Source organism: Kogia breviceps, chromosome X (assembly GCF_026419965.1).
Source record: "Kogia breviceps isolate mKogBre1 chromosome X, mKogBre1 haplotype 1, whole genome shotgun sequence".
Taxonomy (NCBI): domain Eukaryota; kingdom Metazoa; phylum Chordata; class Mammalia; order Artiodactyla; family Physeteridae; genus Kogia; species Kogia breviceps.
Genome location: NC_081330.1, coordinates 30,723,468 through 30,735,981, shown reverse-complemented (window position 1 = coordinate 30,735,981; position 12,514 = coordinate 30,723,468). Strand labels below are relative to the sequence as shown.

Below are 12,514 nucleotides of genomic sequence, written 5' to 3'. Positions count from 1 at the left end.
CAAGGAATAGCAGTGGAAACAGTTCACTTTCTCAAGGCCACCATACATTTCTAACTTCCTGACCACTGACGTTGGGATTTTCCTCACCTCAGTCTTGTCTTACAGTGCATGTCCTATAAAAGCAGAATTGTGGCAGGTACTCACAGCTGAGCCAGCACTTGAACACATATGGCACCTTTCCCTAAACCTTGAGTGGCAGGCTCCCTGGGACTCCCTGGCTGGTGCTCCGTTAACCATTAACCTTTATGCAATTTTCATTACTTCTCCCTGATCAGCTCACAAATGTGGTCAAGAAAGTCTTGCTTTGTTTGTGAGAGGGGAATTGTTTTTTTCTTCTCACGTTTGCAGCATCTGTGTATGTCTGATATGCTGAAGCCACCTGCCTCTCCTTCAGTTTTATCTTGTGGAAATATGATTATTTAATATTTTACACAGATTCAAAGTCTTTATCCAAATATCATCTCTGACATCTATCTTATTCCATCCATTCTACTGTAGCACATTACATATGTATACCTAGTGGAATTTCAATTAATGTTTGGATCTGGATTCCTTCAGATGGATATAGCAATTTTGAAGTGCACAGGGAAGAGTGTCTATCACTGGAAAGTATCAGGGTGGGAGTGGGGAGAAACTAAGGGAATGATGAATCAGTAGAAAGCCTAGTGGATGGAGTGCCTCTGTCGGCCTTCCATCTATGCTCTTGAGTCTAAAAATTCTGTCCTTCTTAGGAAATTGATCTGCACGCTTTTGCTCCTAATTGTTAATGGACTACATAGCAAGCATGGTATAAGTATCTCCCTTTCTCTATTTGTACTAAGAAGTCCTTTCTGTCTTAAATATCTGTAGAAATCTTGGTGGCGGAGGGGGCTGTAAGATAAGGCTGTCTTTAACTCCCTTACCAAGACTCAGGCTGTTTGGTTTTAATCCTAGGATTCTGGGACTGCTTCTCTTCACATTGGAATAGAGCAGTCCCGACGTAGCCTGAGCAAATGGCATGGACAGGTGTATGTGCTCAGGTGATCTTCAGCCAGAATAACAACTCTGCCAAGAATTAGTCAGAGTCCTATTGCTTATGGACAAAGAAGGATCAAAATGGGATCATCTAGAAACTCTGAATAGCCTCGCAACAGGATGACTCAATAAGAGCATATTGGGTTTGGGAGCCAACATTTTGGAAGTTTGGTACTAAAACTGAGTGAAGGTTCAGCATTTGTGAGCTGAGGGCAGTCACTTACTGCAGTGCATTGTGCTGATTGCAGGGAAAAGTTGATGGTGACAGCATGCTACCTTTCTCTTCTAACTGGCAGACAAAAGCATCAAATAATAAATAAATATCACTGAGCCAGCTTGGAACTTACTGAACAGGAATTGCCCAAAAGAATGGAGGAGAAAACAGGCAAGGTTTCACCCAATTCATTCTCTGCTATGTTACTGTAAGTCCAAGTGGGCAATGTCAGTCAGTGTAGTGGGTATGGAAATGGATTATTCAGGTTGACATGTGGTACTTTGAGATACCATGAGAATTATCCAACTTAGAATCAAGCCAGCATTCATTAAAGACAACTGGAGAATCTTTTTCATCAGGCCGAAAAAAAATAAATCTGTGGTCCTGCCAAAGAGTTGTTAAATACACCTGCCCTGCTGGAAAATGAAGCAAATCTGGATGGACTGCCAGGCTTCTGACTAATTTATCACATGATAGAGCTGATAGAGGAGGAATCGTAGCTGAATGGGAATACAGAGATGTTGGGATATGTACACATTGACAGCTCAACTAACTAAAGCATTTGCTTTGCAAGTAGCAAGGTTAGTTGGTACTATCTTAATAGTCCAAATGTTGGCTTTAAAAATTGAAGTGGGCTGGAGGCGGCGGTGATGGAAGTCGGGAGGTGACTCCAGAAGTTGGGACGCGGATTCCGGACACCCATCGGAAGTGACTAGCCAGCACTGCCATTCTTGGCAGACAGAGCGACTTGGGGGTTCGGGCTGTGCGGTGGCCACGGGGTGTTCCCAGGCGCTCGCGAACGCGTCTGCGGGCCACAATGTCGCACCCATCCTCCCAGGCTAAGCCCTCCAACCCCAGTAACCCCCGAGTCTTCTTCGACGTGGACATAGGAGGGGAGCGAGTCGGTCAAATTGCCTTGGAATTGTTTGCAGATATTGTACCCAAAACTGCAGAAAAACTTCGTATATTGTGTACAGGAGAAGAAGGCATTGGACCCACCACTGGGAAACCTCTCCATTTCAAAGGATGCCCTTTCCATCCAATTATTAAGAAATTTATGATTCAGGGTGGAAACTTCTCAAATCAGAATGGGACAGGTGCAGAAAGTATTTATGGTGAAAAATTTGAAGATGAAAATTTCCGTTATAAGAGCAACAAAACCATCGCTAATGTCCGGGATGTCAGGGGATTTGCAAACTAGCAGACCTGGTTAATGTCCAGGCTCCTAAAGGACATTAGTGGTGCTTGTGCCTTCTTACCTTCATTGTTCCAAGATGTCCCCATCGGGGTATGTTGCATCATTCAAGTTATAAGAATGGACATCATGATAAGGAGGGATTACTGAACATGGCAAATGCAGGCAGCAACACAAACGGCTCTCAGTTCTTCATCACCACGGTTCCAACTTGGATGGGAAACACGTGGTGTTTAGCCAAGTGATTAAAGGAATGGGTGTGGCAAGGATTCTGGAAAACGTGGAGGTGAAAGGTGAGAAACCTGCCAAATTGTACGTTATTGCAGAATACGAAGAACTGAAGGAAGGGGATGACTGGGGAATATTCCCAAAGGATGGATCTGATGACAGTCATCCAGACTTCCCAGAGGATGCAGACATAGATTTAAAAGATGTAGATACAATTTTACTAATAACGGAAGACTTAAAAAACATTGGAAATACTTTTTTCAAGTCCCAGAACTGGGAGATGACCGACCATTAAAAACTACACACAAGTTTTAAGGTATGTGGAAGGCTCGAAGGCTGCTACTGAGAACGCAAGTGGAGCAAAGCTGCAGCCTGTCACTTTGAGCTGCGGGCTGAATATCAGCCCTTGGAAACCGAAGATGTCTGATTGGCAGGGAGCAGTCGACAGTTGTTTGGAGGCCCTTGAAATAGATCCAGCAAATACCAAAGCACTGTACCGTAGAGCCCAAGGATGGCAAGGACTAAAAGAATACGATCCAGCATTGGCTGATCTTAAGAAAGCTCAGGAGATAGCACCAGAGGATAAAGCTATCCAGGCAGAATTGCTAAGAGTCAAGCAAAAGATAAAGGCACAGAAAGATAAAGAGAAGGCAGCTTATGCAAAAATGTTTGCTTAATAAGGAATTCAGTTTTGCTTAAGTATGCATTGATTGTATAAAGCGAATAAGACAATTTAAGGATTTTGTCTATTATGTATGATTCCTAATGTGTTCCCTCTGAGACTTCAGTTCCCATTGTTTACAGTCTAGGAATACATAGGGATTCACTCTTAATAGACCAGTGTTACAAAATATGGTGAAGTTGATTTCATTTAAAATGGCCCTCTGCATTACTCACAAAGGATAATGGTGTCCAGCGTATTTTAAACTCCTAGACACATCTTGTTTGAATAAACAGATGAAAACTTAAAAACAATAAAAAAATAAAAATTGAAGTGCACTTCACTGAATCATGTTTGAGAAATGCAATAACTAATCCATTTATTGTAATTAAAACAGACCGCTTTTTTTCCAGGGGAGCTATTAAAATAGATATTTTCAGAACATTTCTGCTTCACTTTCAGTAGGAAAATATTCCTGTTGAGGCAAACAGAATTTTGCCCATTTCAAATATGAATAAAAGTGGAATTGCAGTTGGATTATGGCAAAGGGGAGTTTAACTCTGTTTTAAATACATCTTTTACGTTTTAATTTCTACAATGAGAATGTGCTATATTTGAAATTTATCTAAATACATGCATGTGGATATAGTTATAGATGCAGTGAAAGTGGTGCTAAGCCAATGAATGTAGAGGTTAGCAGCATAGGATTTTAAATATGACAGATCTTGGTTCATATTTCATCTGTACTATTTCTTAAGTATATGGCCTTGGGTAGGTTACATAACCTCATTTGTAAAATGAAGGTAATACTGCCTACCTTGAAGAATGGCTGAGAGATTGTGATAGTGTATGTAAAATGCTTTGCATAGAGCCTAGCACAGAAAGGTGTCCAATTAATGGTTAACTATTATTTGGATTAGTTTTACTTGTATAGTGCTTTATAAAGTTCTTTCAAGCTTTATTTTATTCAAATGTCTTAATAATCCTGAAAAAATGTCAGAACCAAAGGGAGAGGTTTCAAGGATGTTGGCACTTTTTCCTATTGGAATGGTCACTGATGTAGATATGCACCCCCATTCAGGATGCCTGGCATTTCTATTTCCAGTTTTGTTTAATGAGATCTTGGCTTTTACATTCAGTACTTATCAAGTTGCAATGTATCATTTTGAAAATGGTGACCACTGAACTCACACGTCATTATCCAGAATACAGGGATATATCCGTGAAGGATTTTTAATGTTTCTGAAGAAAACAAAATCAATTAAAATCCAGAGGTTTTATACATCTACGAAGAGAAGGCACAAATTTGGCCTCAACAGTAAATATTTAGGTTCATTCTAAGGAGGCAGGTATAAGGGTCCTTTTAAATGGCATCCACAGAAAGCTATAGTTGACCCAGATCTAATAGGGCATGCAAAAAAAAAAAAAAAAAAAAAAAAGCTCTGCTAACATTAAATAAAACAAACTCTAGAAAAGGCAGCAGCTATCTTTCTATTCTTGCCTTTTCTGGACTTAGATTTTATACATTTATTCTTTTTCATTTTTTACCTTTAAGAAAACTTCTTTCTAGCATATCCTTAGAGATTTCACTTGTGCAAAAGGACTTGGATTAGACTGATAGCTCCCTAAGCGTTACCTGGAGGGCTTGCTAAAATACAGATCGCTGAGCACCAGCCCCAGAATTTCTGATTCATTTGGGAACTACTCACAAGTTCCTCGATGCTGCAGATGTTGTTGATTCAGGAACTATACTTGGAGAACACCTGAATTCAAATAAGTAAGGGTCATAGAGATTTTGTATTTTTAGCTAATTAGAGGACAGAATCTAATGTTTATTTACCTACAGTATGGAGACTGAGTTTCTACCTACTGCATAATGACTTGGCAAATGGAACTTTATCAGTTCTGTGAATAATATCTACTATGTGTCAGGCACTATGCTAGGTGTTAGAGATCTAGCATAAACAAATTAGACAAGTCTAATGGACCTCATAGAGTTTTTATTCTAGTAAGGAGTGACAGACAACAAAAAATATTGAAATGTACCAGATAATGATAGATTCTATGAAGAAAAATAAAATCAAGTAAGGGGATGGAAATGACAGAGATAGGGTACTATTTTATAAAAGGTGGCCTGGGGAACCTCTTTGAGGAAGGAACATTGAGTAAAGACCTGAACGAAGTAATGCGGTAAGCCATGAGAATTCCTTGGGGTAAAGCTTTCCAGGTAGACAAAGGGACAGGCCCTGAGGTTTATCTAGAGTGTTTAAGAAACAGCATAAATGTCACTGTGGCTAGAGAAGGCTGAACAGTGAATGAAGAAATGAATGATAGGAAATGAGGTCAGCGGGTTAACAGGAACCTGGTCACATAGAGCCTTGCAGGCCATCATAAGGACTTTGGATTTTATTGTGAACAAGATGAGACTTGAGCAATACAAAAAAAAAAAAAAAATTAGACAACATTTGGAAGATGGCTTGAATTTGTCATTTTAATTTAGATGATTTGATATTGTGTACAGATTGTCATTTATGGCATTAAATTCTGAACATTTCAACATCACAAATTTCCCATTGTTATTCTTTTCCCCCAGGACAACTCTAGACAAGTCGGAAGTTTAACTTTTAGTTAATCCAAAAATTTGTTGAGAGTGAATGAAACAGATACCATTTTCCCCTAGAATGGTTGCTGTCATGTTTCTGGTATTTCTTTAATTTGCTTACTGTCTTTTCTGACACTTGTTTATTTTTTCCCACTGTATAGCACACGCTAAAGAGCTTACAGACCTTAACTGGAATTTTTTCTCCTAGCCTATGCCAACTGCTATCTTGTCTTTTCTCCAAGGGATCTGGAAACTTGTACAATGAGAGAATGCACATTAGCTCTTTTCACATACAGGAAATAGAGAATTCTGATAAGCTTGGAGATGTCCTGATAGGACAAACCCCTCTGTGAGTGAACAAATAATTAAAATGCAAATACTTCCACTTTAAAGTTTTACTCTTCTGATGCCCATTGGTAATGTAACATTTTTGGAGTTTAAAAATCAACTGGTGGAGTCACAAAAAGACAAATGTTGTATGGTTCCACTTATATGAGGTATCTAAAGTAGTCAAATTCATAGAAACAGAAAATAGAATGGTGGTGGCCAGGGGCTGGGGGGAGGGGGGAATGGGGAGTTTTTTTTTTTGTTTTTTTTTTTGTTTTTTTTTTTTTTTTTTTTTTTTTTTTTTTTTTGCGGTACGTGGGCCTCTCACTGTTGTGGCCTCTCCCGTTGCGGAGCACAGGCTCCGGACGCGCAGGCTCAGCGGCCATGGCTCACGGGCCCAGCCGCTCCGCGGCACGTGGGATCTTCCCAGACCAGGGCACGAACCCGTGTCCCCTGCATCGGCAGGCGGACTCTCAACCACTGCGCCACCAGGGAAGCCCTGGGGAGTTGTTTTTTAATGGGCATAAAATTTCAGTTTCGCAAGATAAAAATTTCTGGACATTGGTTGCATGACAATGTGAATATACTTAACACTACTGAGCTGTGCACTTAAAAATGGTTAAGATGGTAAATTTTATATTACATATTTTACCACATTTAAAAATAATAAAATAGCCTGGTTGAATCTGATAACACCAGTGGTGAAAATCAACTAGTAATACAATCCTTTGCAGAACGATAAATCAAAATCAGAGTATAGATCAGACTATATCCCCTATATGGACTTCCATTTAGATCAATTAAGTAGACAGTTACTATCTATTATGTATATGGCAGAAGGCTAGTTGCCATAGATACAGACAGGAGTAAGATGATGACTTATGCCCACTAATAACTTAGAGCTTAGTTGAGAGAGACAGACTCATGAGCAACAACAACAAAAAATGAAATGTTATTAATGTTATACTAGACGCCTAACCAGAGAACTTTGGAAACCTGGTAAGTTAAGGAAGGTGTAAAGAAAGGTGACTCCTAAATTTGGTTTTGAAGGGTGAGTTTTCATGTTGGACTAGGGAATGAAGATTTGTGGAAATAGCAAGAGAACTAAAATTAGAAGTGGAGCCTGAAGATATGACTGAATTGCTGCAATCTTGTGATAAAACTTTAATGGATGAGAAGTTGCTTCTTATGGATGAGCAAAGAAGGTGGTTCTGAGGATGGAATCTACTCCTGGTGAAGATGCTGTGAACGTGGTTGAAATGACAGGCAAAGGATTTAGAATATTACATAACTTAGTTGATAAAGCAGCAGCAGGGTTTGAGAGGATTGACTCCAATTTTGAAAGAAGGCCTACTGTGGGTAAAATGCTGTCAAAAAGCACCGTGAGCTACAGATAAAACGTTCATGAAAGGAAGAGTCAGTTGATATGTCAACCTTCACTGTTGTCTTATTTTAAGAAACTGCCACAGCCATCCCAGCCTTCAGCAAACACCTTCCTGATCAGTCAGCAGCCATCAACAGAGAGGCAAGACCTGCCACCGGCAAAAAGATTGTGACTTGCTGAAGGCTCAGATGATGGTTGACATTTTTTAGCAATAAAGTATTTTAAAATTAAAATTGTTTAAAGTTAAACAATTGACATTGTTCTTTTTTAGACATAATGCTGTTGCACACTTAATAGATTACAGTGCAGTTTGTGACTTGCTTTATTGGATTTTTGCTTTATTGTGGTGGTCTGGAACTGAACCCTCAGTATCTCCCAGGTTTGCCTGTACTCAGGTTAGGTAGGTTTCAGTGGTGGAGGCAATAGAGCATTGTAGCTCTGAGGTGAGACACATCAGGTTTAAGTTCTGGCTCTACCATACACTGTCCATGTAACTTATTCAGGTAAGTTACTTAACCTCCGTCTATTTCCGTTCTTTCAACTATAAATTGGAGGTGATCATAGTGTTCAACTCATCGTATTGTTGAAGGCTAATATGAGATAATTAGTGTAAAGAACAAAAAGATGTTGACATTTGTTCATATTAACAATGCATGTGTAGGCTTTGTCTTGATCACTAGGATCCCTGGGCTTTTCACTGATGCTTGTTTTTGTGTTTGGCCTAAACACACCCATTTCTCTATACAATGCAAAACAATTACAATCTGTTTTACCCTTATTTTATGAATTCACTCATTAAATGAATATGAGCAAAAAAAAGTAAAAAAGGAAGATAATTTTTTTTAATTAACTTAAGTCTGAATTTGGATCAACCCATGGACTTCCATGATGGCTGTAGAATTTTTAACAGTCAATAACTGTGACATTTTGGAGGTTAGGGCTATGCCTAGGTTCCTTTTAGGATCAGGCAGTTGTTTCACTGAGTTTCTGGTTGAGGACTGAAATGCCTTTTGAGTGGTGAGGTAGGCAAGAGGTGAAGGAACTCTCCTCACAAAGGGCATGAAGGTCCATTCATCCATGTCCAGGGGGCCTAGTGGATATTTGTCAAACTGTACTTATGACTAAAAAGCAATGAAACATACATCCAAATGATTGCTATCTCGTTGGAAAACTTATACCTAATTCAGTGTCTGTGGCATCATCCAAATTATTTTTAGAACTTGTCCTTCCGTATTGTCTTCAGGGACACTTGCCCCTTCCCCGCTTTTTCTCTTGCACACACACCCACACCTGGATGTTATTTCATGATCTTGAATAGTTTTAAATTCCAAATGGTAATACATGGCAAGATTAGTTACTTTATTAATACTCTTCATCAAATTTATTACTGTTTGACACAGTCATGTACCTTTAAGTGTTCTTCTCAGTGCCAAGAAGGAAGCCAAAATATATAAACAAGTTACACATGAAAGATGAGTTCCTGCCAAGGCAATTTCTCAGTCTGCTACTTATAATGAGAACTTAATTCCACCCTTATCTGTGTGCTGAGCTCACAATCCTTATATCTCCTTGATTAGACTTGGGGAGGAGGTTGTATCGTCATCATCATCATCTCAGCTTTGAAGATTAAAACGTTTTTTTCTAGGGATCAAATTCCCCTCCAAACATAAGAATATTTTCCTATTAGGAAATTCAAAAGAATATGCTATAGGAACTGTTCATCAAACGATACCATTAAGTGAGTGAAAAGGCAAGCTACATTGTGGGAGAAAATATTTGTAATCTATCAATCTGGCAAAAAACTTTTATTTGGAATGTATAAAGAACTCCTACAAATCAAAAAGATAAAAGGAAGACAAACCAACAGAAATATGTGGGCAAAAGAGCTGAACAGACACTTGAAAAAAGAAGGTATCCAAATAAGCAATAAACTTATTAGAGGATGCTCAACATCATTAGTCATTAGGGAAATGCAAAACAGAACCACAATAAAATATTGGTATACACTACTATGGTTAAAAATTAAATGGATGAATAATACCAACTCAGTGAGAATGTGGAACAATTGGAACTCTCACACATTGCTAGTGGAAGTATAAGCTACTATAATCATTTTTGAAAAATCTTTGGCAGTATTTAAAATTTTTTAAAATTATAGTAAAATATACATAACAAAATTTACCATCTTAACCATTTTTAAATGTACAGTTCAGTAGTATTAAGTACATTCACATTGTTGTGCAACCATTTCCACTGTCCATCTCCAGAACTCTTTTCATCTTGCAAAACTGAAACTCTGCATCCATTAGGCAACAACTCCCCATCCCTCCCTGCCCCCAGCATCTGGCAACTAACATTCTACTTTCTGTCTCTATGAAGTTGACTACTCTAGCAACCTCACATAAGTGGAATTATACACTATTTGTCTTTTTGTGACTGGCTCATTTCATTTAGCATAATATCCTGTATCCTTAAGTTTCATCCACGTTGTAGCATGTCAGAATTTATTTTTAAGGCTGACTAATATTCCATTATATGTATGTACCACATTTTGTTTATCCATTCATCTGTCCATGGACACTTGAGTTACTTCCACTCTTTGACTCTTGTGAATAATGTTGCTATGAACATGGGTGTACAAATATCTGTTCAAGACTCTGCTTTTAGTTCTTTTGGATTGGTAGTAATTTTTAAAAAGCTAAATACCTTTCTATAACCTAACAATCCCACTTTTGTATAAGGAATGCTTATGTCCATAAGAAAATGTGTGCAATAACATGCATAGTGGTATTAGTCATAATAGCACCACTTTAGACATAATCCAAATATCCTTCAGTAGTAGAATACATACATAAACTGTGGCATATTCACACAATAGTACAATGTTACATAGCAATAAACAGAACAAGAACATGAATTACTTTTTTTGTTTTGTTTTGTTTTGGCCACGCCTTGCCGCATGCAGGATCTTAGTTCCCCAACCAGGGATTGAACCCGCCCCCGCTGCAGTGGGAGTGCAGTGTTAACCACTGGACCGCCAGGGAAGTCCCGAGCATGGATTACTTTAAAAACATAATGCTGAGCAAAAGACAGGTACTCAAGAGTATATAACGTATGCTTTTATTTTATATAAAGTTCAAAAACTGTCAAAACTAATCTATGTTGATACTGTTTAGAAAAATGGTTTTTTTGGGGGGAAGAGTAATGACTGGTAGTTAGCATAAAGGAGACTTCTGGGCTTCTTGAAATGTTCTACATCTTGATTTGAGTGGTGCTTACATATATACATTTAATTGATCTGTATATTTAAGATTTGTGCAGTCCGTTGTGGTTATTCATCAATTTAAAAGAGGAATCTGAGCACACTTTGTTGAATGGCAGCATCACTGAGATAAATACACAAAGTGCTACTTTAAAGGGACAATATTAATATGATCATATTTGTTCTGACATGTTTATTAGAGACAAGCATATTACTTTATAGTCACTCCTATTGGGTCCTATCCGTAGCCTGCAATCCAATAAATAAAAACAAGTAATATCTCTGGTGGCAATATCAGAACACAGTGATTTAGAAACTTATCTTGGACTTTGTCCTTTGTAAAATACCAAGTAGTCATTGTTAACTAGTTTAATGCCCAATATAAAGAGCTCACGAAACATTTTTAAACACTTCCATCCCATTGGTTGTCTTTATTTTACCAGTAATTAAAAAAAGTAAACCACTGCCTTTCATTCCCTTTAAGGTTGAGAGGTGACCATCTGAGTTCTATTTAATGCTGCATTTGTGTCTGGTTATGGTTCAAAAATGTTCCTTTAATCATGAAGTGGAGAATTGATTTTGGATGCCAGATATCATATGCTATTCCAGACTCTTTCCAAATTGTGAACATTAATTTTTCTTGTACACCAATCTTTCCTCAACTGTTTCATTGATTTGGCTTTTTTCCCATAATTCTCTAAGTGAAGAGTTGGCATTAGTCATTGTTTGTGAAGAACATTCAAGTTTCAAATCCCAATTTCCTACCAATAAATGTGGAGAAAATTAGTAGATATAATGTTGCAACGCATGTTAAAAGAGCAAATGTTAAAAATGTAACATGCTACTTCAGATCTATATGACATTCAGTTAGTGTTTTTTAAATTAATATTTAGAAAAAACAATTTTCTTACATGATGTGCTCTCCAGGGAAAGGGAGAAAAGGCGTCCAATAAATACCAACTCTCTTCTACCCCAGGTTATAAGTGTTTTGAGAAACAAAACAAAGACGGCAATATGGATATGCAGATATCACCTTTATTATTGGGAAGGTCTGGTTTGAGGATTTGTCTTTAGACCCCTACTGGGCCTGCTCACTGATTCCCAGAATTAGGCAAATATACCCACCCAGTCTTAGACAGAACTGGATAGGGATTGGCCTCCCCCTGCAGGTGTAACCACATGTATAACCTGTGGTCTGGAAGACCAGAGGAGAACTTACGTTATCTACAGGAAGCTTGCTCCCAAGAGGAAAAAGGGCAAATTCAAGCCGATCATGCCCAGTTATTCTTCCCAAATTTACCACTCAACTGTGTCCTTCCATCTCCCCACAGGCAGCATAAGTAAAGGATTCAGAAAGGGGTCCCTAGTAGATTAAGTGAGCTCATTTTGTGAAAAGGGAACATCAGGAATGGTGAAGTGTTCCTAACTAACATAGCTTTTTCCATTGAATCTGTCATTTCCTTCTCTCTTCCTAATTACCAAAGAAAAAAGTGTAAATTAAATATAAGGCATAATGAAAATCTAAATGGATTAATGTTCTTTTATTACTAGCCGTGGTACTACCCTCACATTAAAAAGAAAATATTTCTAGAATCATAAACCACCAAATCAAGGAGAGCAGAAAAAA

The 12,514-nt window shown here is 38.2% G+C and overlaps 1 protein-coding gene across 1 annotated transcript; it reads left to right on the top strand.

Moving 5' to 3' along the window:
* Nucleotides 1–2,045: 2,045 nt before the first annotated feature.
* LOC131747725 (peptidyl-prolyl cis-trans isomerase D-like) lies at nt 2,046–3,405 on the top strand. The gene is given in 4 exon segments (XM_059049702.2): nt 2,046–2,378; nt 2,552–2,633; nt 2,636–2,937; nt 2,939–3,405. Coding segments are annotated over 4 exon segments (1,107 nt in total). The 3' UTR covers nt 3,329–3,405.
* Nucleotides 3,406–12,514: the final 9,109 nt, after the last annotated feature.